This window comes from Metopolophium dirhodum, chromosome 2, assembly GCF_019925205.1.
Source record: "Metopolophium dirhodum isolate CAU chromosome 2, ASM1992520v1, whole genome shotgun sequence".
NCBI lineage: Eukaryota > Metazoa > Arthropoda > Insecta > Hemiptera > Aphididae > Metopolophium > Metopolophium dirhodum.
Window position 1 is genome coordinate 37,052,838 of NC_083561.1, and position 26,681 is coordinate 37,079,518.

Below are 26,681 nucleotides of genomic sequence, written 5' to 3' on the forward strand. Positions count from 1 at the left end.
AAAAGGTATACCGGGACGCAAATAGACTATGACTTTTTTGAACCTTTTTTTGAGGGACGCAACTCACCTACTGATAACAATTTCGGGCGCAAGTAGTATACTCCCAACATGACATATCACATGTGGCTATGTAGACAATACGAATTGCGGAGAAAATCCCTTAACGATGGTCTTTTTGGTCCCTTAACTTTCGGCTTTTTTAACAGTATCTATAGGTACTCAAAATTAACGCGATCAAGATGTAACTCCAATGTCTCCAACTGACCAATTAGGTAGTTGTCAAAATCAATCACTCATAACATTAGAAAGGACTATAAATTGAAATGACCTATAGATATAGTAATATAATCATCATATATATTATTTTCTTAATTTTTACTTAAAAAATACTTAAAAGTATATAATAACAGAATAGATTAAAATGTAATCTATTCTGTGGTGTAAATGTGTAATCGTGCTTAATTACAAATAATTTTGTTTTAATATTTTTATGTGATATTAATATATTATTATTATAAATTATTTATATATAATTGAACTCATTGAAGTAGACCCATTGGACGCCCCCCTTCTATCATGCCGTCCCGTCTTGTATACTTGTACCCCCCATATTACCCATTGTTTAAATTATTACAAATTGTATATATTTTTGTTTTATAATAAAAAAAAAATAAATATAATTAAACTTAACGTGCCCGTCGCATTATTGCCTTAATTTATGAGTCGGAGATTTTTTTCCCAACTACCGGACAATATTTACGTCAATACTGCGAAAGTCTGGTAACTTTATTATAAGCACCTTACGTCCTACTATCGGTACCTATAATTATAGTCAGTCATCATACGACACATACGTGCTGATTAGTGATTTGTCGAATAGTCTTAAAAATCGCATTACCTACGTTAGATTTTCATAGGCGGGTATAATGATCAAACTCAGAAGTAGTAAACATTGACTATTACAATATTACTTCCTTATCAGCGCGTCACGATGTAGGTCATTTTAATCGTATTCGAATTTAAAACGATAACGACACTTGCCCGAGTGGATTACCCACTTGATAGGTATTATACACAGGTGCTTCACGTGAAAATTGTGCCCGAATTGTTTTCTTGAACAGTTAACGTTAAAATAATAGTAAGCAGGTATTCTACAGTACTCTACAGAACTCTACTATTATATTACTAAAATACAGGCTAATTGAAATGGCAATGATCATTATAATTTAATATTGTTGTACGAGCATCTGCGTAACCAGGTGTGGTCTGGAGGGCGGGGGGGGGGATAGAGTCCCATATACGTTTTTAGCACCCTTAAATGTTTTACTTTTTAGCCACTCTCGGTCAAAACTTAAATAACGCATAGAAAAAAGAAATCTCATGGGTTCAATGCGTAAAATTTTTAATAATTATACAATACCTAAATTCATATTGTGGATGGTAGGTACCTAGAAGAATTTAAGTATTAGGAGGATCAAAACATACATTAGAATCGACTATCGCAGCGACCCGGCTATAAATAATATACAAAGAGAATTATCGCTCATGATATTTTATGAACATTTGCATCTAAATATAGGCGGATATCTACCTATATTATACTTACTTTATTATTTATATTTTATTTTCAACCAAGAGGGGGGAGGAGCTTTTACTCTATGGTTCATTTTTGACTTATATTTACAACACTTCCTAGTCCCTGTGACTACTAAACTCTAGTGACTATCATAATGTGGGGGAGGCATTGCACCCCATGGGTTATTTTTAACTTTGATTTTCTAGTACTCTAGCCCCTGTATTAGGTATACTACCTAACTATTAAATCCTATTTACGCCCATGTACATATATAAGAATAATAGTGTAAATAAATCATTTTTAGTTTGATGATACTATGTAAGTAATGTGTAGGTATTCAAAATTACCCGTATTTGAATAATGGATTTAAAATAATTCTTATTTTCATAACTCATCGAAACGATCTTCTTGTATAGTTATATGCATATTATAGTTTTAACTCGAAATGGTTTAGTACGATTAGAAAGATCAGAGTTTAATAAATAAAAGAAATAACAAACATTATTACATTAATATGTTGATAGGTCACATCATGCACGCAAATAATGTATGCAAGATAAAAATAACTTAATAACGTACTGATTATAGATTACTAAATAATTTAGGTAATAAGTCCTGACATATTATTCTTGTAATATTTGATAATTATTGTAAACTCAAATAATTACCATTACTCTGTAGTCTGTAATATAATATTAAAGATAACCGACGACAATATTATGTACTTTAATTATATGATCAGTCGATCAACATGATTTTCAAACACAAATTGATACCTACAATTATATGAATATAAAAATGAAAATGAAAAGACCGTAAAACCTTTCAACAGGTGTGTTTTGTATAAGAAGGTCCTTGCAAAACTCATGTTGGCCAGAGATGTCGTCAGCTGTTATAATATCCGTGACAAAAACCATTAACAAAGCCATTTCCCTATAGTAATTATTAATACAATAATAATATGTACCTGCGCCGCCTATGTAGACGTGTAGTCAGTAGGTATATAGTATTGTAATTATTTTACCATAATCGATTTTTTAAGAAATATAGGGAGGTATGAATTGGTGTTACAATATTGTTTGTAGTGATTTCGAGAGAGTCCCATCGCTCGTATCTGTATAGTATTTGATATTTTTAAGGGCTTAGTGAATTTCTGGAAAATTTTTAAAAGATTCAGAAAAACCAGAAAATATCAAAATAGTTTTCATATTACCTATACTGCTATAGCGGTACATCAGCTGTATAACCTACCGATCTATAATAGGTAGGTGGTATACTGGTATCCACATATATTATAATAACTCCGTACTTCAATGTTAAACAGACTCTTAAAAAAAATGATTCGTTAAGCACTTTTTCAATAGATAAAATTATGCAAACTTTTATGATAGTCACCTGCTAAACTATACTTTGTGCCAAATAATACACAGGGTGATTCACCAAACATGCACTCTCCCATTTTTAACTTGAATAATGAATTTATTCAAATTCTGATTTTTGGAATTTTTTAACATACTCAATGCCATATTTTAGAATTGTTGAAATTTGTTATAGGTTAGGTACTATTTAAAGAGTATCCTGTGGTGATAAAAACTTATTTTTCAAATGAGAACCGGGTTCCCTTTTTTACTATAAATTATTTGGTGAATAGGTATAGGTACATTGATTATTAGGTTTATATATATTATAATAAATGGGGACTTACCTAATTTGAAATTCAAACAGGTAGTTTTTCAATTATTGAAATGTTATACTAAAGATAATATTCCATAAAAATAGTTTTACAAAAATATAAAATATATATAATTGCAGAAAGTTTGGTTCTACTATTTATTATACTTGGACCATTTTTACAAATCATAAAATTTGTTAATAGATTTATATTAATCAGGTACAAAAATGCTCAACTTACCATAGAATCTATTTTTTTTTAACCCGAGATTATGGACCTATAGTACATAAAGCTAAATAACTCAAAAACAATTTGCTTATGTGTTTTGATTTTGATACGTCAAAATTTTTCAGTAATATTATCTGCCAAATAATTTACATTTTACAGTAGAAAAAGTAAGGGGGTTCTCATTTGAAAAAACATACGTTTACATCTTCACTGGACACTCATTAAGTTGTACAAAAAGCCTCAAGAATTTGAAGATATGGTATTAAGGTGTATCTAAAAATTCAAAATTAAGAAAAAATTTATTTTTTTATAACCTACTTTTAATAATGCAAAAAACACGTTATTAGTTTTTGGAATAGGTAATGAGTAATTAATCATCCATAAATAATCCTGTATATTAATATTTAATATTTGTCGGCAAGTTTTTTTTTTTTTTGTATACCTATTTAAAATAATTTAAGACTCAGTGGAATCAATATAAACTTTTTTTTCCAAAGCCAGTAATTTTGGCGGAATCATTAAATCCACAGCATGCCTGGTGAACCATCCTGTATACCTCTAATATAGAACCGAGTGATGAACTGACGGCGAACGTGCTGCATCAGCTGGTAAGTATGGGTCAATGGCTGTATGTATACGTTTTAACCAGAAATCGCTCCAATATGTATATTACAGAATATTATGTCATGGTTATATTATTTTGTATTATTCACTGACAGTGTGCCAACTGTAAAGAGGTAATGTTCAAATTGCACTCGCCAGTCGGGTCTCGGGTTCAAAAAACGTAATGTTCGTTGTATTGCACTTAGTTTGAATACAAGTAATGTTCGAATTGCACTCGTTCCGATAATTACCTACAGAAAATATATTTATAAACGAATATCAATAATATTATGAATTTGTATTTTTAATGTATAAAGTTAATCGTTTTTATAATAATAATCACATATTATATGACTACAATTTAAAAATGATAATATAAAACAAATTATGTTTTTCAAAATGAATAAAAAAATAATATAATATAGATATAAATTAGTGATTTTTTTCAGATTTATTAATAAATCTATTTTATATTTATATATAAAAATGAATGTTTCTTGTTTCTTTGTATGTCCTTTATAAGCTCTAAAACTACTACTGGACCATTTTGAATAGAAGTTATATCAACAGATTCCTCGAGACTCTAAAGGTGTTAATAGTTTATTTTTAAAACCTCATACTCTATAGTCTAAAGGTAAGCTCCATTATTATGTGTTAACATGAAACATATGTCCAGAATTAAGAAGTGGAAAATAATAAAATTACTCATTGCAATTATTGTGTTTGTAATTTTGTATTATATATTTCAACTGAAATAAAACGGAAAACGATAGAAAGATAGATTAATTGTACCCCGGGTGAAGTCGGGTAATACAGCTTACATAATATATATCTTACATATATTATATAATAGGTAGGCACATCTATATAAAAATGGATGTTTGTCTGTCTGTTAGCCCGAGACTCAAAAACTACTGGACCGTTTTCAATAAAAGTTATATTTCTTGAGACTCTGAGGGTGTTTACTGTTTATAGATTATTTTTTCAACCTCTATACGACTATACCTAAGTGGTAGCTCACACATAAATTTATCAAAAAAACAATATATTATAATTTATACCTATATTATTTTATTTATAGGGTTTCCATTGGCTACTTATTATATTACTGTATTATAAGTAGGTAGTTTAAATATTGCATATTATTGTATATTTATAAAATAAAGAAATCTTTGACTAGTTAAAGTGGTAATACATAGGGAAATATGTTGTTTTTCCATTTTCCATTTTATAATCGTTTATACAATGATGTGTCTTAGAGTTATACTTAATATGAAAACTATAAAGCTTTATTTTGATTTAAAGTAAACCGAAAAAAATGTTTCATAAGTACCTATGATTCTATAGCTCTTTAATTCGATATTAGTTTTTATAAAACAGCTTTGTATAATTATATTGTTGTAAATTATGCACGTCATACTTTAAATAGATTTCTAGTATTATTATTTTTTTTTTTTTTTTGATAGAGTTGATAAATTTAATGTTCATTAAAGTATTTCCAAACAAATCAGTTTTAATTAGTTTGTTGTAATTTAGATAATAATTCTGCAAACAATATTCTAGCCGACTTTGATATTAACATATTAACATAACAATATAATATAATATTATGTATGCACGTGTAGGTACCTACCTATAATGTGATAAAATGTGCAGGTTTTTTTATTATAAAATAAATAAATTCAATTTCGAAAATCTTTAAAAATACAAACTTATTATGTTATTACTATATTATGTTTTTGTGATATTTTTTAAACATTTGAAAATAAGTAAGCATTTAGTTTTCTTAAAATAATAATATTGCCAACAATAAATTACCATTAAAAATGAAAAATGATTGTTATTAAGGGAGATAGGTACAGATTTTTATTTTTAATTAGTACACACAGCTTGAAATGTAACACCTGAAAAGTACAACTGAATATAAATTTTTTTTAGAGGTGTTCTAATAATCAAATGTTGAGGACCGTTAGAGAGTGTTATTCTCCACAGCTTTTTTCCAGATAAAAATTATTTCCCAGATTCTCAGCTCCCGCCGGTCAACGACTGGTCAAGGTTCCCAGAATACATTTTTTATTTCATATCGCAGTCATTATATTGCACCTAATTATGATAAGGTACACGAAAAAATCATTTTTTTTTTCTTTTTTATTTATGATTGAGCGTTAAGATGGAAATAAATTGGCTAAATTATTTAAATAATATAACTTAGTCTATGCCAAAAATCACCGAACTACTGATAACTGAATAGTATTACAATGGTCAACATGCAGCTTTACATTATAGATATAATTTTAACATATTTTTTTGTCATATAGGTACCTACTCAAATTATTATATAGCTGGTAGGAAGCGGCATTATTTGGGGGGGGGGGGGGGTCCAAGGAGTCAGGAAATAATAGAATAGCTAAAACTTCAAAACTAAGTCCGACTTCCAAATTCTTATTACACATAGTTTTCAGCATACTTAACTTCATAATATGTAGGTACGTAAAAAAAATCAAAATTAGTTTTAGGCACTGTGCGTGGCAGTAAAATACAGTGTTGTGCGTATGTGTATAAACGTAAATTTGCAAACTTTGGAAGGATATAACTTCCAAAATAATGAATTTATGTCTGAATTTCTGTTACAGTATAAAGCTTGAGGGTGTGGGGAGCAGAGCCCCCAGTTAAATGTGCTTGGAAAATACCCTCCATGAAAAATACCAAATACGCCACTGCTGGTATGTATATAGTGATGTACTGATGTTACTTTTATAATGCTTACACCTATTTTTATTTCTTATATTCTAATATAACGCTGTTATACATTTTCGATGATCAATTATATTACCCTGCCCAATATATATTGGTGATTTAAATTTATGAATTCGGTACATATTTTTGATATAGTATTTTTAAATTATATACCTATAATAGCGTAGGTACGTAGGTACCTATTTTAATATTATATAAAATGAACAAAAACTCGTGATATCATACTATAAATCTCCATTCTCCAGTATACATTTTCTAATTTATATACTTGATATTATATTAAATTAATATCAACACATAATAATATATGTATATATGTATTATTATATTGAGTATTGGATGTTTGCTGTTTAAAAATATTCACGACTATATTTCGACATTTCAGCCATATTATAGTTTATAATTCTTAATAAATAACTGCAGGTACCTACCTAAGTACTTATACGCACCATGTAGTATGCTATACGGGTATCAGTGTTTCACTTAGTACACTGGTATAAATTATTCATACCAAATACCAAAAGTATAAGAAAAACAAAAATAATTTAAGGGTAGTATGAAATGTAATATAGTGCAATATAGCCCATGATCATACCCATATATCAATATTATGCACCTATTATACATCATTATAATTATTTATTTTAATTGTAATGAATTTATAATAATTTATTATAAAAAAACAACAGTAAAATTAGTCGAGTTTATACGTAAATTATTAAAAACAAATGGTAATTCAAGTCATCATAAATTGTAAATGTCATCGTCATTATTTACATAATATAATACATGAACCATAAATAGTGTATACTTTAATCATAATTTTGGTGATAAACGTTATGAATTATAAAAACAAAATATAGGTAATTAAAATTAAATATTCTCAGTAAAAAATTCTTAATACCTTAGTTACTCATGACCCTTAAGTATATTATAATGGGTATACTATATAATTAATAAAATAATAAATCAAACCAAGGTTACTATACAAATTAAAAGTTCCTATCAATTTAAGACGTTACATATTTTTAAAATACCTTAGACAAATTATACTGATTGAAAAGTAATTAGCATTAGACATAGTATGTATATGATGTGACTATGTGAGAGTTAAAACGCTCCCAAAAAACCCAATACGAGTTAATTATATTGGTTCGACGAGGGATAAAATGCGGAAAATGATAATGTTTAGATGAAAAATATAACATGGAGCTGTAAAAAGCTAATACAAATTGTATGTATAAACTTAGTCCTTTGATTTTTTTACATTATAGCATATACAGTACTCCCTCGTTAACACAAATTATTGTATAACGCGAACCGGTTTTTCAGTCCAGAGAAAGGCTCTATACTATAAGATAGGGGTTTTTTATTTCCTCGGTTTATACGAATTATTTCGGTTAACACGAAACTCGAACAAATTTTAGGTACCATATTGTCGTTTTGTTGATTAACACGAACAGAAAAATGTAATAGGTATATGCATACACGTGATGCGTGAATTGCATGCAAATTGTTTCTATTTTTAAGAATCTATTAACAATATCCTGAGAACACCGCGATGCGGCCACAAGGGAACGATCTCAATATCTTCAAAAATATGTATTTTTTTTTTAAAATTCGAGAGACATGTGTTATGTTTGAAAATTGAGTCATGTCTATTCTATGTATAGAGGAGGACATGTGAGGTGTTCATTAATCTGTATGCTTAGTATACAAGTTTTTTTTCTTATCTTCAATTAGCAATGTAAAGCAAATTTTTGAATTATTAAATTATAATTATTAATTCAATATTTATATTTGTTTAATAATTATTAATTATTTTAATATGTAATAACTAATAACTAACAACTAACAACTAATGAGTAATAAATTGGTTAGTAAATATTTAAAATATTTTAAAATATTTTCGATACAATATCGATATCGTACAACTTACCACTTACGATACCTAAATATACCTTACGATATCTCGATACAATATTGGCAAAATCGGAACGATATCGATACACAAAATTATATCATTGTCCATCACTAATACTTAGCTATTTTCGTATTTATTTTTTTAAGTTTTTCTGCATTTTTTACAGTTTAAATCAGGTCGTGTAGACTAAAAATGTTAGTGCACAACAATTTCGCTTTTCAATAATTTTGTTTCACTTTTTTTAGGATTTAGGAAAAATTATTAGAACCAAATAGTAATTGATATAATTACCTGACCGAGCTGATAATTATGTATTAACCATTCCATTTTCAACAATAAATAAAATATTCCAAAATATTTTTGATAGTCAAAACCATATAAGAAATCAAAATAAGTTTTTTTTTCTAATTTAATTTATATTGTATAGGTTCACGATTTCAAATGTAGCACGTATTTAGTTCCCATCGGCTATCATACAAAATATATTACTAACATACGTCATTTATTAATAACAATTAACAATAATAGCAACAGAATCAGTAGTGAGTAGATTATATATAGTTTGTTACAACTTCAAATGCCAGTATTACATTTCTGTATTGATAATAATTCAAATGAAATTAAATAACATTAATAGCTATGAAGATTTAAAAAATAAAAAATGAAGAAGGTTCTTTAATAACCACCACCTATAATAATATTGATTATTGAATACATTATGACGTATGAGTAGGTTAACTAATAATAAAAAATTCATTGATGAGATACCAAATGTAGCTTAAGGATGGTAAAGAGGTAGGCAGGCAGGTGCAGTTTTCACAAGAATCGTGTTGATAGTAGGGTTTAGGTAGTTGATACCGTTAATAAACAATAGTTTATGACGTAGGTAGTGGATATAATGATTAAACTGCTTACTAAGAAATCCGTCTGAAAATATGGACAGTCGTTAAATAAACTATATCAGATATTTAATGGAAAAAAGGTAAGAAAAAAAATGGGTTTAGGAATTAGAAAATAGTACGAAAATGGGCATATTTAAATTTTAGATTCTGAACGTAGCAATGAATAATATACACCTATTAGTCCTACAATAATGTGTCATGCGTGTTTTTGTTATTTATATTTTTTTTGTGTCTAAAGACATTTTTTATAGAAAAAAGCTCTGATATTCAGATTTGAGGGAGGTTTCTGGTAAAATATTAGATAAAGTTTTTACTTTGAGGAGTCAAAAGTGGAAATTTTCGAGTACTCACACTTTTCAAAACAATCAAGGGGGAGGGGGAAATTCAAAAACACAGAAATACGCAAAACTAGTTTTCGACAAATTCAATTTTGTTTTATTGTTGTAATTCAAAAATGAATAACCGCATGGACTTGAAATTTCCAATAAATTCCAATTTTCAAGACATAATAACATTTTGGCTATTTTTGTGTTGTCCATAGTTAGGTATTTAAAGTTGTCAACATTTTTTAGATTTTATTCGACTCATGTATAATACAATTTTTGTTTGGGTGTAAAAGTTCTTGAACATCTAATAGAATAGAAAGTTTTACATAGGTATAGTCTCAATTAATTTTTTAATACGAGCGTTTGAATTTTAAATTTTGATGAACATCTTCACAGACCGTCTCCAATCAGAATCGTTAATCATCATATACATTGATATATCATTCAATTAAAATTTAACAAATCCATTAGGTACAACATTGAACCACTCAATGGAAATATAGCTAGACACTGTAGAGGCGCTGAACGACATTTTACATCTCTGTTGTCATTCATAAAATTATATAAAAAGTCATCTACATATTATTATACGCAGTGATAACATACATTAAAAAGGTACATGTACAACTCATATAGGCAGTCTTTTGTTTAAAATTAAAGCTCTCAAGAATATCCTCAACAAAATGTAATCTGATATAAATAGGTACTGCATAAACTTTAAAGCTATTTGACTTCAGACAAACTTCAGCTTTACCCTGTATATTGAATTTATCTCGAACGCGTATATAAGTGTATTATTATATAACATATTAACCGTAGTCTTATACAGTTATAAAATAATTTAACCTAGGTATTATGCATGTTATCTGTCTACTTTCATTTATATTATGTAGATTACTACATGTACATACTGTCATAGTAAGCACCTAAGCATAGTTTTAGAAAACTTTCAAAACTACTATGCTAAAGTGTTTTCACGCAAAAAACAAAAACATCTCTGTGGTAAATGTACTAAACCTATTATTCTTGTAAGTGTTTATGGGACTATAATATAATGTACATTAGTTAAATGAATAGAATTGTATTATTATCTACACAGAATAATAATGTCGTTCATTGTAACTATAACAAATGCTAAAACGACTAAAAGTAGGTACGTACCTATATAATAATAAAGTAATGACGTACAAATTAAAATTTTAATTTTCATCAATTAAACATGGACAGTTCAATTTAAAATTTAAGTGAAGAAATCCATTAGTTGTTACATACAATTTTTAACAAAATGCTATAATATTAATAATATTATGCTATATATGTGAAGTTTAGAAATTAGGGAACCTGCTCTGATTTAAAGTTTGTATCGTAACTGCACTTCGTCCTTGAGTAGTTTTCTGCAACGAACCTATTAAATTTGAATTCAATGAAAAAAAATTTAATACATATAAACTTGTTACTACAAAAGTCCGATTTCATTCAAAGTTGAAGTTCAAAAGTCTATACAAGTAATTGTACTTGTGTGTTTTTAATATTTTTTACAATACAACAAGACTCAACCAAACTTATGCGAGGAAATTTAATATATAGAAACTATCAGTCTTTGACCATTAGAGTTATAAACTTTACAATATGATTTGTTTATTTTTATGATTCAAACTAATTTTAAATATATTGAAGCTGTAGGTATTGACGAGCTTTTTAAACAACAAAAAGCATTTTTTGCAATAATTTTAGAAAAAATTGCATGTTCCTCCGAATAGCTCAAAAAGTGCAAAAATATTTTGAAAATAATATCAAGCTTGGAAAACGCTAGTATAAATATTTGGTAAAAATGTGATGACCTGTGGTTAAAAAGATACTTTGTATGTATATTACAACAACAAAACAAAATCGATTTTGACGAAAACTATAGTTTCCCGCTTTTCAGTTATATTTTTTTAGTTTTTTCCCAATTATTTTGTTAAGTACTGAACATTTTATTTTGACTCCCCAAAAAGTTCTTGTTAGTTACCGACTGAATTTGTTACAAGAAATCACTTTCATAGCTGGAAATTAGAGCATTTTCTGCTCTTAAACGTGATGAGTGATATGACACTAAAAAGTAAATAAAAAATACATAATTGTAAAACCAATTTAGACGCTCTGAGTCTAAAATGGTTTCTTGACAAATTCTTAAACATCAACATGAATAACAAAATCCAACGATTTATCATTAAGTATAATTGTGATTTGTTGAAAAATAATAAATAGGTATGTTTTATTCTTACCTATATTTTTATAATATTATAATTATATAATTTAAACTTAGAATTTATAATTTATATTTGATATTGTTCAAAATAAAAGTGTCACTAATGGGTGACTGCTCTCCTAGAATTCTTCACAGTTATAAATAATCTTCTTGTATAATAATTACTTATTGTGGACATTGTACAGATAGTTCATTTTCTTATAAAAATAAAAAAATATTTGATATTGCAAATACAATAATATGGTTAACCAAGCACAAACATATTTTCTAAAGTTTCTAAAATTTCATAAATTGAGTGTTTTCTTATATTCCTAGATATGTTTAAAACTGTATAATTGATATATGATGATCTATTAATAACTTCGTAGTGCCAAATCATTTTATAAAAATACTATAAACCTACACAAAAGATAACATAATATATTATATGCTATATATATTATATATTATATGCAATTGTAAACAAATATTATTAATTGAAAATGAACGAACTAAAGAATATATAAAATTTCCATTTTACAACAACATGGTTTTTACTTATTGGTAATATTACTTGTTTACTTGTTTGTCATATAAGTTTATTATTTATTAAAATATAGTGTACTTTAATAAGTGATATTTTAGAAGTAACATAAGATTTGGTACAACATTATGGGTGGATCTAAAAAAAATAGAAAAAGGAGCCCCACTAATTTTATGAAGGACCCTACCTACTAGCAAAAAAAAAATGATTATAATATTGATATAATATGGTAAATGTAAAATTGAAAAGCTGATCTATAATCTTATTGAAAATATTTAATACAGGAATCGGATTTGCTTATATTTTGAATCAAAATTAAATATTAATATTAATATAACATTGTCGTATAGTTAAAAGTTAAAAGTTAAAATATTACCACAATTGTAAATAACACTTTTAAAAAATAGCTTAAATCAAAGGTAAAATAATAGGGAAATTAGGAATTGAGTACATGTTTATGTATTAAAAATTAGTAATATTAAAAAAAAAAACGGAAAATTTCTAAAAATAATGCTTAAAATAAATAATTAATAATAGATGAACAAGTGATAAAAATAGCTTGTTATATTTTTATTTAATCTAGGTTAAATATGCTTTAGTAATTAAAATAACCGCTATATTTGATTTTTAAAAATATTAAAATAAATAATGATTAATATTATTACCTATATAGGTAATAATTATAATAATTATTGTAATTGTTGTAAATTAAATTAATTGCGGCAAATTAATAAATATTGTACTTTTGTCCATTACCAATATTATATCCCCCATATTATATTGTGTGTAATTAATGCGCTTCTACGCTTGCACTTTTATTTTATAAATGAAATGTTTAATCTACAAGTGGTTCTTCTCTTGGTAGGACGCAAACTCGCAACTACCTGACAGTCGACGTTTTCGCGTTCACAGTTAAACATCACCACAACACATCGTGAGTACCTATTGAAAAACTGTATATAGACATTATGTAAAATAATTATTACACTTTTACTTAATCGATCTGTATTTATAAGCTTTGAAAAATTATTAAAATGTTTTAATACTCACATAATATAAATAATAAACAGTATGATATTATTTATTATTATAGTTTAATACAATTATATTTGAGAAATTGCAAACGTTTGTAACTTTAAAGCTAGGTAACAATCGACATTGTTCAATAATATGATACAATATTTATAAAAAATCAACCATAACTATTCGTCTCTATTTTTTCATAGTACGATTATATAAATTATAAATAGATTTATATTGTTTTGGCATTGAGCCAGGGATTATATTGTACATAGTCACTCACAACTCACTTATTTTGTATTCATCATTTGAAGCCAAATCAGTTCAAGAACATTTTTTTTGTTTCTTTGTCTTGTGGAATAAAACAATGTACACATGCTCGTGTTCTTATACTAAATTCAAATGATAACACTTAAATCATGTTATGGTTTATATTAAAATAATATACCATGTAGATACCATGTAGATGATGGTATGGTAAAACCTAATATTATAATATATTAATATGTATTAATGGTTTTGTTGAAATGGGAAATTTAATATTTTATTGATCTGATAAAATATTTGATTTCTTTTTAAATCATTATGGTTTTTGTTGAATTGATGTTTGTCTTCACGGAAAGAATATATCTAAATAAATAACTGATAGGTTTTTGAAACATCTATTTAAAGGGTGTAGTACTTTAGTTAGAAAAATATTACAACACAAACCTGTTGTACACGTATTATTAATTATTGAGCTTGTGTACAAAATTTAAATTATAGGCACGTATGTATTATATAGCAGCTGGTTTCCATGTATGTTTTCATATATTATAATGCAACCAAGATATTAGGTTCCCAAATATTCACGAATCACGACTATATACCTACACAATAAATAAAAACTGTAATCAATAGGATTCTTAAATAATATGCTGAAATAAAATTATGAAATTATATTCGGCAAGAAAAAAAATTGTAAACATCTAATCTAAAAATCTGAAATCATTGTCTAGTATGGACTTTACAATAAAAATCGTATATTATTATAACTTGTTTATTCGAAATACAAATTGAAAATACGTCAGCTAATAATGTCACGGATATTTTTTTAATTTGGTCAATTAAAATTAAACCAAAACAACAGATGTAATTATACTCAGTCATTGGACTATTATAATAATATAATTATTGAATAGTTGCTGATCGATAATAGTAATGATTTATGGTAAAAATATGTAGGTTCATTATATTTGTAGACGATAAAGAATCAAATAATATCTCTATCAGTCTTAATGACTTATATATATTTTCGCTTCTTATATTAATATAAATTATAAATTGTACAATGTGCACCTACCTATATTGATTTTTAATTTGTAAGATTCATAAACCCCAATAAATTGTCTTTCTTTCGATTGTACTGTTACTTGTTAGCATATGATATTATGATGTATGATGTTATAAACGAAGGTTTTTGCTTTTGTCATTCACATAACGTTAACAGGTAATTTGGGGGCAAGCCGAAAAATCTATATTCTGGTTGCCATGGGAAACCGATTTCCACTATAAAGTATACATAACTGAGTCCCTTAAAATCGTAAAGAAACATATTTTATAATAGACACATATTTTACCATCAGTTTCTTATCAATAATATTATTATTGTAATATCGATTGGCCATTTGTTTATCATTATTTTTAATTGATATTTCTAGTACACCATTATCGTTTTTGTGAATAATTAATACTCGTTTATTGGAATCCGTAGTTTAAATTGCCAAAATAGGATTATTTTGAAAGCAGCTTTTTTTGTCACAGATTTGATATCTAAGTATTATTAATTAGTAATTACGAATTGAAAAAAAAAACTATTATGATATAAATAAATACTTCCACAATAGACTATTTTTATTTCATTTTGTAAAATGTAAGATTTTGACATTTACTGGTTTTCTACTATGTATAATTTACAGTAGGTACTTAGGTACTCTTATATAGCTGAGGTAATTGACCATAAATAAAAAAAAACATATTTATAATGATTCTCCTTAATATGTTTGTCTTTTTTTTCTTACACTTTTGCGGGTACTAAAACTGTTTTTAATATATTATAGTCATACAGCTCGTCAATAGATGTGACATATTTAAAAAGAGAAACAGTCAAATTCTAACAGGCAATAGCATACTCATTTGTTAACAACATTGAAAACTTTAAAACTATATTATACTTCTAATTATATTATTATGTTTATCACCTTCAGTTTTATTTCTGTAACGCTATTACCTATACATATAAATATTACAAAAAACACAAATTGTAGTGCCCATTAATTATTATATAATACTTTTAATTCGCTGAACTTTGATACCAGATAACTAATTATTTATTATTTGTATTTATAGTTTATAATTTTATATGCACAATCATAACGTATAAAATATGTATAAGTTGTAATTAAGGAAAAAAGTTTTTTTTGCATATTTGAGAATATTTCATGGATAGAGAATATTTAACCCATTTAGCATATTTTGGAATATTTCGTAGATTGTGAGAAAAAATTTGTATTTATTTTAAATTTTAATATTATTATGGAACCCAGAAAATTTTTTTTTGAACATTTACAATTTTTTTTATCATTTCTAACTCTTACTAAAGTGCAATAGTATTCCATTAGAATACGCAATATTTAATACCTAATTAATTCCTCACTACCTATTAAAATAATGCTGGAAAAAAAAATTAAAAAATGCATATTTAAGCAAATAATGATGTTTATTGATTATTTTTGCATATTTTAGCATATTTTTTACATTTTTAATAGAATATAATGAGAATATTTGAAGGTTTTTTAGAGAATATTAGCATCATATTTAGGTATTTTAAGAGAATATAAATCCGGTCTTTAGTTATAATAATATTATAGTACATTTTTTTATTTATATTTTATTAATATTATAATAAAAACCGAATAAATTTCATATTTTGAATGACCATTTTTTTTTGTTTAGCCTATCTATCTTCTTACTGTTTTGTAACATAACATGTAGGCGGTGTTAAAACTTGAGATGTTGAGCAATTTAAAAACTTATAGGTCCATCTATAGGTAAGCATATTATCTACTATATAGGTGCCTAGACGCCTAGTCAATATTCATTAAATTGTATTATATCCATCGGTTTTCACCGTTACAACATCATGTTCATTATTATAGTAATGACTAATAATATGAAGTAAGTTATAATTTTACGTTTGTAGACAAATATATTCGGTGATAACTTATTTAGGTACGTCCTAACTGACCACATAAAGATTACACATTTCGTCATTTTATTCTGTCATTAATGCGGTGTACCTACCTACCTATTAAAATTTGCATTGCATTATATAGTCATAAACAGATAACATTATATATATAAATCAACTTATAAAATGACGACAATTCTGTAGTCACAGTATAGCTGGGATATCAAATGTTCAATGTGTAATTCGAATCTATATTGGACAGTGATATTATGTTGTTTATAATTAAATATTTTTATAATCTAAGGCATGTTCTGTGTAATGTGATGTATTACTGTTCTACATGTACTTTTATAAGTGACGTCCTTATGATAAATATTGTAATGATATAATATGTAAACATATTTGTGAACAAATTGACAAATAGTCTTAACTCTGCAATTATTACAATAATAGTACACAATGTTATAAGTTCTATTATATCATTTGATACAACTTGCATACGGATATATAACATGATAATGACTTAATAATCTATAATATGTAGGTAGTAGGTGGGTCGTAAATACATCGTATAACCGTCTTTCTATAGAAAGTGAAATTGGAAATTATTCGATACAAGAATAACTTTTGTAAAAAAATTAATTTTGTGCTTGAATTCTTACCTTGGGTAGAAGAATCAATTTTCTCTTTTTAAAAAAAACATATTTTGTTGAAATCTACCTCCTCTAAAATATTTTTCTAAATGATACGCAATAAGTAATTTAATCTCCGGGACCGTAAATAATATATAATACATTTTGGCGTTCTTTTATTGCTTTTTTCTTGATCAAGTTCTACCTTATATATTAGGTGTATAGAGTAAACCTACTCAAATTTCTAACGTTTGATGAAAATTTATTTTTATAAAAAAAATAATTCGCAGATAATTACTTTACCATCAATATAATATATCGCAAGAAAGTAATATGAAAAGTTAAACCTGGAAATTGACGTTATAATTTTACATCGATGCTATTGAATGTTATATAATCTATCATAATATACGATGTGTATGTTTGTTGTGTATTATGAAATATCATAAATAGACTAGATTAGATAAATATTATTCAGTTCGCTATCCTCTGCTCGTTTGATATAATATTATAGTCAATGTACCTAGGCTTAAATGTTCACAAACAGAACGTTTGTTACGTTTGAATTACTTTTATATGATATATCATCATATAGTTATTATTTATTTATCTAAGTCAAGTAAGAATTGTATTTTTCATTCAAATGTAGGGACCTACATACATTGAGAATATTACGTAATCGTTATTTAATTTTAAACTCTAAGATATGTATTGTTACATTTTATGTATGCATTTAGAGTTTAGACATAATAATGTTATAGTATATATATTTAGTTAACCTTCTAACCTGCGTATTAAAATATTCCTTATACAATTGGGTTCGTTTATAATTAAAATCATATTTTGTTATTTTATCAGACTTTTTATGTTTAATTAAACAATAAACAGATAATATGGTATTAAAAGATCTTTAAAATTAATCAAATACATAAATCATCATTATCGTTTAAATCCAATAGGAACCGTAGACATCGTTAATTTCTTTTGATGTGTTTAAAATTGAAATTAATACAAAAGTTGTATGCAATTTGATGCTAACCGACGCGAGATATGATTTTTTTTATGTTAGAAAAATGGTGTGTTGATATCTGGTGGTAATAATATAATCCATCGTATATTTTGTTTACGTTCTCCGAATTTTGTACCTACAGTGTTGTCTAATTGCAATTTTTACTTTATACCTGTAGGGCTTTCTTTTGCTAGTGACTAGTTTAACTGGTATTGCTAAACAATCCTCTTTTAGTTTTTACCATCACTAAAAAGAAACCGGTTTTAAAACGCTTAAACACGATGATATAACGATCATGATAATTAGTTATTTTTCAATATTATATAGTAGTATATTATATCTATATATAGATATACATAGATATATATACATTATACCATCTATCAGTCCCTAAAATATCCAAATTTTCGTACTACACACATAGTCCCGAATCGGTAAAATCTAAATTATTTCTAGATAAGCACTAAATACTATATACCACCGTTCACTACTAAGCTGATAATAATAAAAATAGCTATTCTCAATAACAATGAATAATAATAACTATAATAAGAATATAAGACGTAACAATTCAAAATATTGTTTACTGTGTGCCTGTGTTGCAGATAATAATTAAAATGTGGTTTGGCAAAAAAAACCATTAAAATATTTAAAAATATGTGAAGATATAAAATTATACATAAAATTATTATAAAGGTTTAATTAGAACAACACACTTTTAAATTTCGTACTACACAAAGTGTTGTCGCACTACACTCAATTTTAGGGACTGCCATCTATACTTAAAGTATTTATTAGACTTGCAAAAAAATACAAAAATAAAAAAAACATCGGGAAAAAATATATTTTTATGGCATATAATATATTATGTGGTGGGGCCTTATATAAATATTCGTTATCTAATTGAAAATTATAAAATTTTACATACAAATAAACATAAACATAGACGCAATAATCGGGGGAAAGTGTTTTCTATTCAAAAACAACTGCTGCTGCAAACTCGCTTAAGTCCAATAAATCGCACGTAATTCACTAATTATTTAAACGAGTAAACGACAATATTATACCTAATTATGTTATACCGTTATTCGATTATAAATAATTAGGTTAAATATACACATTTGTCGGATATTTTTGATGTATTATTATTACAATTTTAACGGTTTGCAAACACGTCATTGTTACACGCGTTTATCGTTGAGAGCAATTATTATTATTGTTGTATAGATGAAAAACAATCACGCGCATATAAGCATATTATTATATCGTGTGCATATATAGTAAAACATAGTACGATATTATAAGCAATTCCGCCCCAGTCACTTTTGGTCGGCTTTGGACTTCGTATATACTGAAATTCGCCCCAATCAATAACTGGCGCCACTATAGTATCTCTCCTCGTGCTCCAGTTCTGCGCGGTCCCGACGAAACGTTTGTTTCTTAAATGTAAAATAGTAGTAGTCATTCCGTGCGTTTTGATTTGTGAAAAACTTCAAATTATCGTCGTAGACAGACAGTGTGAGAGGGAGTGAGTACAAATACATTGCATATTAAAACAACCAATTTTAAACGTTAAACACACAATAATTATACTGCCTGTTTACTATACCCACCTATCTAAATTTAATCTTTATACCTACTTGCGGCGTACACAAAAATAATACATTTTAAATAACCACTTATTTGCGTAATTAAGGTGAGTAAACAACACAGGTATATCTAGGTGTAATCACTGACGTACCTATATATCATTGTAATATTTTCTTCAATATAAAGTCATCGTAGGTAATCGTTTTGTTTATCATCGGATTACTGATTTTACACGTTACAAACTATTTTTTTGTTGATCATAAAAACACATCTCTAGGTCATCCGTAGTTAAATACGCATGTATATAATATGGTTAAGCAGGTAGTTGTGTAAGTGTAATATTGACAATGAATTAAACATATGCCGTGCAATCGTCTTGTTCCTACCTAATGTAACTTGTAAGAATAGTATAAAAAAAAAATACTTATATATATTATATTATAATATTAAGCTTATATGCAATAGCATTGCCATGTAGGTCACATAATCTAATGAATAATAAAACATGTATGGATACATACACAAAAGTAAAATTATTTGTATTATTATTATTGAAATTTAGAAAAATAGTTTTCTGGAAATGTATCTTTTATATTTTATGTTTTCGTAACAATTTTCTAAATAAACATCATAGTTTTGTAGGAATAACCCTGGATATAATTTTTTATTCAATCCAAGTATCGGTAGACATTGTAATATTAACAATGAATGCATTTTCCAGTTCAGCCATGCCGGGAAACGGATTATTGGAAACTTCTCCCAACTATGTTATCAACAAAGCTGTTGCGGCTAGATTTCAACAGCTGCCCCAACCAAAGGATAAGGTACAAGTCATGTACGTATGGATTGACGGGACTGGACAAGATCTTAGAGCCAAGTCTAGAACACTAGACTTTATTCCTACAAAACCCGAAGGTATGTCGTGTATCTAATTTGATATATATTATAATAACTATCTGCTATGTATAATGTATAATATACTATATACATTATAAATTACAACGTTGTACAAAATAAACATAAATATACGTATAAATTACATTTGTATCAATCTCGTCGTAGTGTACTAACCATATATCTGACTAGTTAATCTAATTCGTTAAACATTTTTTTTATCTTAAATTTATATGTTTTTAGGTCACTATTTATATTGGGTGGGTCGGCGGAATTAGGATATCCTGTTAAAACATAATATTATACAATTTGTTTTGTTCCCTATGTTCACTGCGTGTGAATACTAATATAATTATTTCAGTAAATTGACGTCGTCGTTTGTAACCTATTATATAAGTAATTCATAGTCAAGGACTAAATGGTTTGTTCTAACCTTGATTGTAATTCGCAAACAAAAACAGACAAATGACAATTAATAGCCGTCAGTATGAAATATCAAAATATAACAATGAAACGTATATTTGATCGATTAATCATAATTATTACTCTGGAATAGAAAAAAATGAATATTAATCGTGTTTTGAACACGCAATCGGATAATAATATAATGATACTAATAGTAAAATAAAATAAAAATATTCCATCAATCAATCTATCTACTATACATTTATATATAAGTACTCCTTTCTTCCTTTGTAATGAATAGACAAAAATAATACCTATATAGTAGGTATATTTACATTTTACTGTGATTGAAATATTAAGTTTATTTAGCAATATTGAGAATAGAAAATAGCTATAAAAATAAAACTGAATTTACTGTTAAAAAAATATTGATAAATATTTTCATTCAATTAGTATAGGTTAATACTGTTTAGTAATTTACAATTAAATTGTTGTATATTTCGGTAAGGTAAAACCTAACCAAAATAAATTGACGAAAGAAAATAATGGGCCGCCTACTTAAAATAATATTATCGTTTAAGTGTACTCGATTACCTAGTTTTAAACTTTAATATTTGGCATTTGCTATTTTAATACAGAACTCCCTGTGTGGAATTACGATGGAAGCTCTACGTACCAATCGCAAGGAGAAAACTCGGATACATTTTTGTATCCAGTGGCCATTTTTAACGACCCGTTCAGGTTGGCACCAAACAAACTTGTCATGTGCGAAACATACAAACACGATCACACTCCAACTGGTAATAAAAAATATGATACGATGTAATATTGACAAAAATTTTTAAAAACTATTGACACTCGTAAGAACAATACGGCCGATTCCTACTTTCACCATTTTTTTTTTTTTTTTTCTATAAAGACCGATAAAACCACTGTCAAAAATCGTGGACAAATAGATCACACGCATATTTTTTTTTTTATTACAAATATCGGCAATACTCAATATTCGATACTGATTTTGTGCTCTTAGAACAGCGAACGGGTGGGTATGTTACGTGTATTTTTCAACGATTAGGAATAATCGGCCCGATGATCTTACGAGTGTGTCTCAATACGAAATATACAAATCGATGTTACCGCATAATGTAACTTATACAATATATTATACGCGTATTGGTACCGCCAGGCGAACGGGATATACATAGTATATGATTAATATAATAATAATATCATGTCGACACTCCAGCTGCAGCGCAACTGCAGTATGAAATGTCATTAAAATTGTTTTTATATTTACAGGTACAAATCACCGTAAAGCCGCTTTGGAAGCCATGACTAAAGCTGCCGACCAAAAACCGTGGTTTGGCATCGAACAAGAATACACGTTACTCGACACTGACGGCAAACCGTTCGGATGGCCAAAGACTGGATTCCCGGGTCCCCAGGTACGTTTCGCGTACACGTCTTGACGGATGTGACGTGTACCCAGGTACACGTCATGTCATGGAACATTATAATACAGCCACTTTGCGGCCGTTGGTAAAAACTGAAATTATGTGCGTATACAGGGCCCGTACTATTGTGGTGTTGGCGCTGATAAAGTGTACGGACGTGACATTGTCGAGGCTCATTATCGTGCATGTCTGTATGCCGGAATCAACATATCTGGAGAGAATGCCGAAGTTATGCCAGCTCAGGTACCTATATAATATACACTGCACAAGCTCATTAATATTATGCATTTACGGCTTTACGGGCGTTCGCCAACGCGGAAATTTATAATTTACATATTTTATTAATACCTACCTAAATATACCTTTTGCGGGAGTCGTATATTATGATACTATATCGTAGGTACATAACGCCGTCTGCGACGGTAAACGCAGACGGTTCGAATTTTTTTACTGGTAATTATTTGAAAAAAAACAAAACACGTTGATTTTATCGTAAAAAAACCCGTTCAACCTTCACCGGATTGAACGGTGTAAGTAATATTGTTGTCAAATTTGAATCGAATTTCTTGCAAAGTTGAATTTTTGAAGACACTCTTGTTTCAAAAACATTAAACTTCTTTTTAATTCAATATTTCTGATACTTGATTGTACTAACTTAAATGTGTGTACTGCTCACTGCTCGAGACACCTGAGAAATGTGCAATCAAATTATTGAAACATTTTACACTTTTCATTTTTAGTGACTTTGCGGGACAGTTCTTTTAACAATAAATACCAACTCATTATCTCAAAAAGTATTAAAGTTTCAGTTTTACATACAATTTGAATACATTATAAAACAACATAGGAACCTATTTGAAAAAAAATATGATATTTTTCTCATCTTAACTTTAAATATGTAATATGTAAATTAACTATACTCGTTTGAAATTCGATTTTTATAAATCAACAGATCTGATTTGTAATAAGAAATTGTATTTTTCAAAAAAAAAATTGTTTTGTGATGTGATTTTAAACTGTGTAATATAAAATATTTTAAGTAATGAGTGTTTAGTGTTAACTGTTAACTGTTAAATAATCACCCAGAATAAACATCAAAGATTAATATTACATAACATTATTTATGTTTATCATTTATGAATCAGTAATAATAGTATACTACAGCTATTTTATTACCAATGTATTAAAAACTGAATTGTAAATATTATTGTCTTAGTATCGACTTATATTATAGTGTGTAAGATAATTAAATTAATTGTATATTTCAGTGGGAATTCCAAGTTGGACCATGTGAAGGTATTAGCATTGGTGATCATTTATGGATGGCTCGTTTCTTACTGCACCGTATTGCTGAAGAGTTTGGCATTGTGGTAACACTTGACCCAAAACCAGTACCAGGAGATTGGAATGGTGCAGGTGCACATTGTAATTTCTCAACTCAAACTATGAGAGAAAACAATGGAATAATGTAAGTTATACTTTGAATCGATGATTTATTTTTAAGCGTTTTAAAATTGTAATCTTAATGATTAATTATTGTTTTAGTGAAATCGAAAAGGCTATTGACAAATTGTCCAAACAACATATGAGACATATTAAGGCGTACGATCCCAACGAAGGCAAAGACAACGAGCGTCGTTTGACCGGAAGACACGAAACTTCTTCCATTCACGATTTCTCGGCTGGTTAGTACTTAGCTGTACCTAATATAGTACTACACTAATGCGTACTAACTGCAGTGATCAAAAAAGTTTTAGATATTTCAAAAAGTTCCATTGAAACACCTATAATATTACACCTAGTACACTAATGCGCACCAACTGCAGAAGTCGAAAAAGTTTTTGAAAATTTTTAAAAGTCCCATTAAACAGCTATACAAAAACTTTTGAAAAAAATTATTTTATACAATATACATTAAAAACGACAGAAAAAACTGCCTTTAAGCCTACGTTTTAAATATGTTCTAAAAGAATATATTATTAATAAAATACCCAATAATTTAATATCTGATTTCAATTTAATTTAATTTAAAATAAAATGCTACCGATAAGTGAGGCTCCAAGCACCAAGCATGCTCACACACATTTTTTCATTTAATAATCAATTAATTCAAATTCTGTTTTTTATAATTTTAAATATACCTATTTTAAGACCAATTTTTTTAAATTATTGAAATATTTTGTCCTACTAAAATGTTTTTTAAATGAGACCCCCTCAATTTTACTGTAAATTATTTAGTGGATAATTTTTTTGGAAATGTTGATGTATAATAATACACTGACTTAAAGTAGGTATATTTACAAATTCAAAAAATTAGATTTTGAATAACTACATTTTTTTACAAAAAAAATGGAATCCTTGGTGAATCATGCTATATATATTTGACGGGAGTTTTTGTTTTAAATCTTTTAATTTGTTTTTTGAATATAATAAAAATAACTTATATTTTTTCAAAGTTATAATTCGCATACACACTAAACATGAATTTTTAACTGTAACATTTCCTAAAGTAAAATTTAATAAGATCACATCATTTTTACTCGAAAAGAAATAAAAGTCATTGGTTAAATTCAGCCTTTGATACTGAGTTGTAATACTAAGTTCACATTATCATCTGTAAAAATATATCTAAAAAAGTGTTTGTTATTGTTCTAGGCGTGGCTAACCGTGGTGCCAGTATTCGTATTCCTCGTGGTTGTGCTGAAGAGAAGAAGGGTTACTTAGAAGATCGTAGACCAGCGTCCAACTGCGACCCATACAGAGTGACCGAAGTCATTGTACGCACCGTGTGCCTAAATGAATAAAGAAAATATTAAGATAATAACCTATACCCAGCAAGATAAACATAAATATCGCCCCACCTTGAAAATAAAAAACATTATCTCATATTTATAATAATATAGAACTATTGTTAGGCACTGCATGATATTATGTTACAATTTTTAATTTTAATTTCAAGACCAAAAACAATATTGCATTTTAATGAGTCTAAAAAGACATGTTGATTTTTACATATTTTATTATTTATACATTTATACTAACAAACGGTTTATTATATGGTTTTGTTATCATGTATATACCCACTGTTATTTTTGTGCAAATTTATTTTACAATTTATTTTTGGGGAAAAGCATTTGTGAAAAATTATATTTTTGTTAATTTAAAATTATGAAATGTTTAAACAATATACCAATGACTTGATTTATTTGTTTCACTAATCAGTAAACACTGTTATATATTATAATCCTATAAAAATAGCGAAACCATTAAACAGTACCTATAACCTATAATTATATATGTCAATATTGAATTATAACTTATTTCGAATAATAATTGATACAATAATTGTTCCTAGTATAGGAGAATAGGTTGATGATAATATGTTATGAAGATATCGATTTGGGAGTTATGATTAGGTATTTAAAAATAATTATAATGATTATCTATATAAATACAAATAATTTTTTTTTTTAATTTGTAACGATTAATAAGTTGATACTATACTAAATATTACTTATATGTTATACTTCATGTAACCAGAAAACCCCAAGAAGCTGAAGCAACTCCATACACTTTTCTAAAAAATAAACACATTGGAGATTTGTGCGCCCCCCCCCACCCCTTATTCATTGTATATTTATACTATGAAAAATTTTAAATAATAAAATAATAATTGTTATGCTCTA

General features: G+C 27.2%; 2 protein-coding genes across 3 annotated transcripts in view; one reads left to right on the plus strand and one right to left on the minus strand.

Moving 5' to 3' along the window:
• Positions 1–9,068, minus strand: part of LOC132938657 (uncharacterized) — a 35,099-nt gene extending 26,031 nt beyond the window's left edge. Inside the window, exon 1 of the mRNA XM_061005619.1 lies at positions 9,052–9,068. The gene's annotated coding sequence lies outside the window, so the exon portion shown is untranslated. The remainder of the gene's footprint in view (positions 1–9,051) is intronic.
• A 4,479-nt stretch (positions 9,069–13,547) lies between these two features.
• Positions 13,548–26,196, plus strand: LOC132938309 (glutamine synthetase-like). Of its 2 annotated transcripts, XM_061005077.1 has the most exons (8): positions 13,548–13,696; positions 20,964–21,157; positions 22,180–22,341; positions 22,841–22,986; positions 23,110–23,238; positions 24,264–24,463; positions 24,541–24,680; positions 25,651–26,196. In XM_061005077.1, the coding sequence occupies exons 2-8, from the start codon at positions 20,971–20,973 to the stop codon at positions 25,797–25,799; spliced, it is 1,113 nt and encodes a 370-aa protein (XP_060861060.1). In that variant the 5' UTR covers positions 13,548–13,696; positions 20,964–20,970; the 3' UTR covers positions 25,800–26,196. The 2 variants fall into 2 exon arrangements, with proteins under 2 accessions (XP_060861060.1, XP_060861059.1); XM_061005076.1 differs by lacking the exon at positions 13,548–13,696 and having other exon boundaries at positions 20,932–21,157.
• Positions 26,197–26,681: the final 485 nt, after the last annotated feature.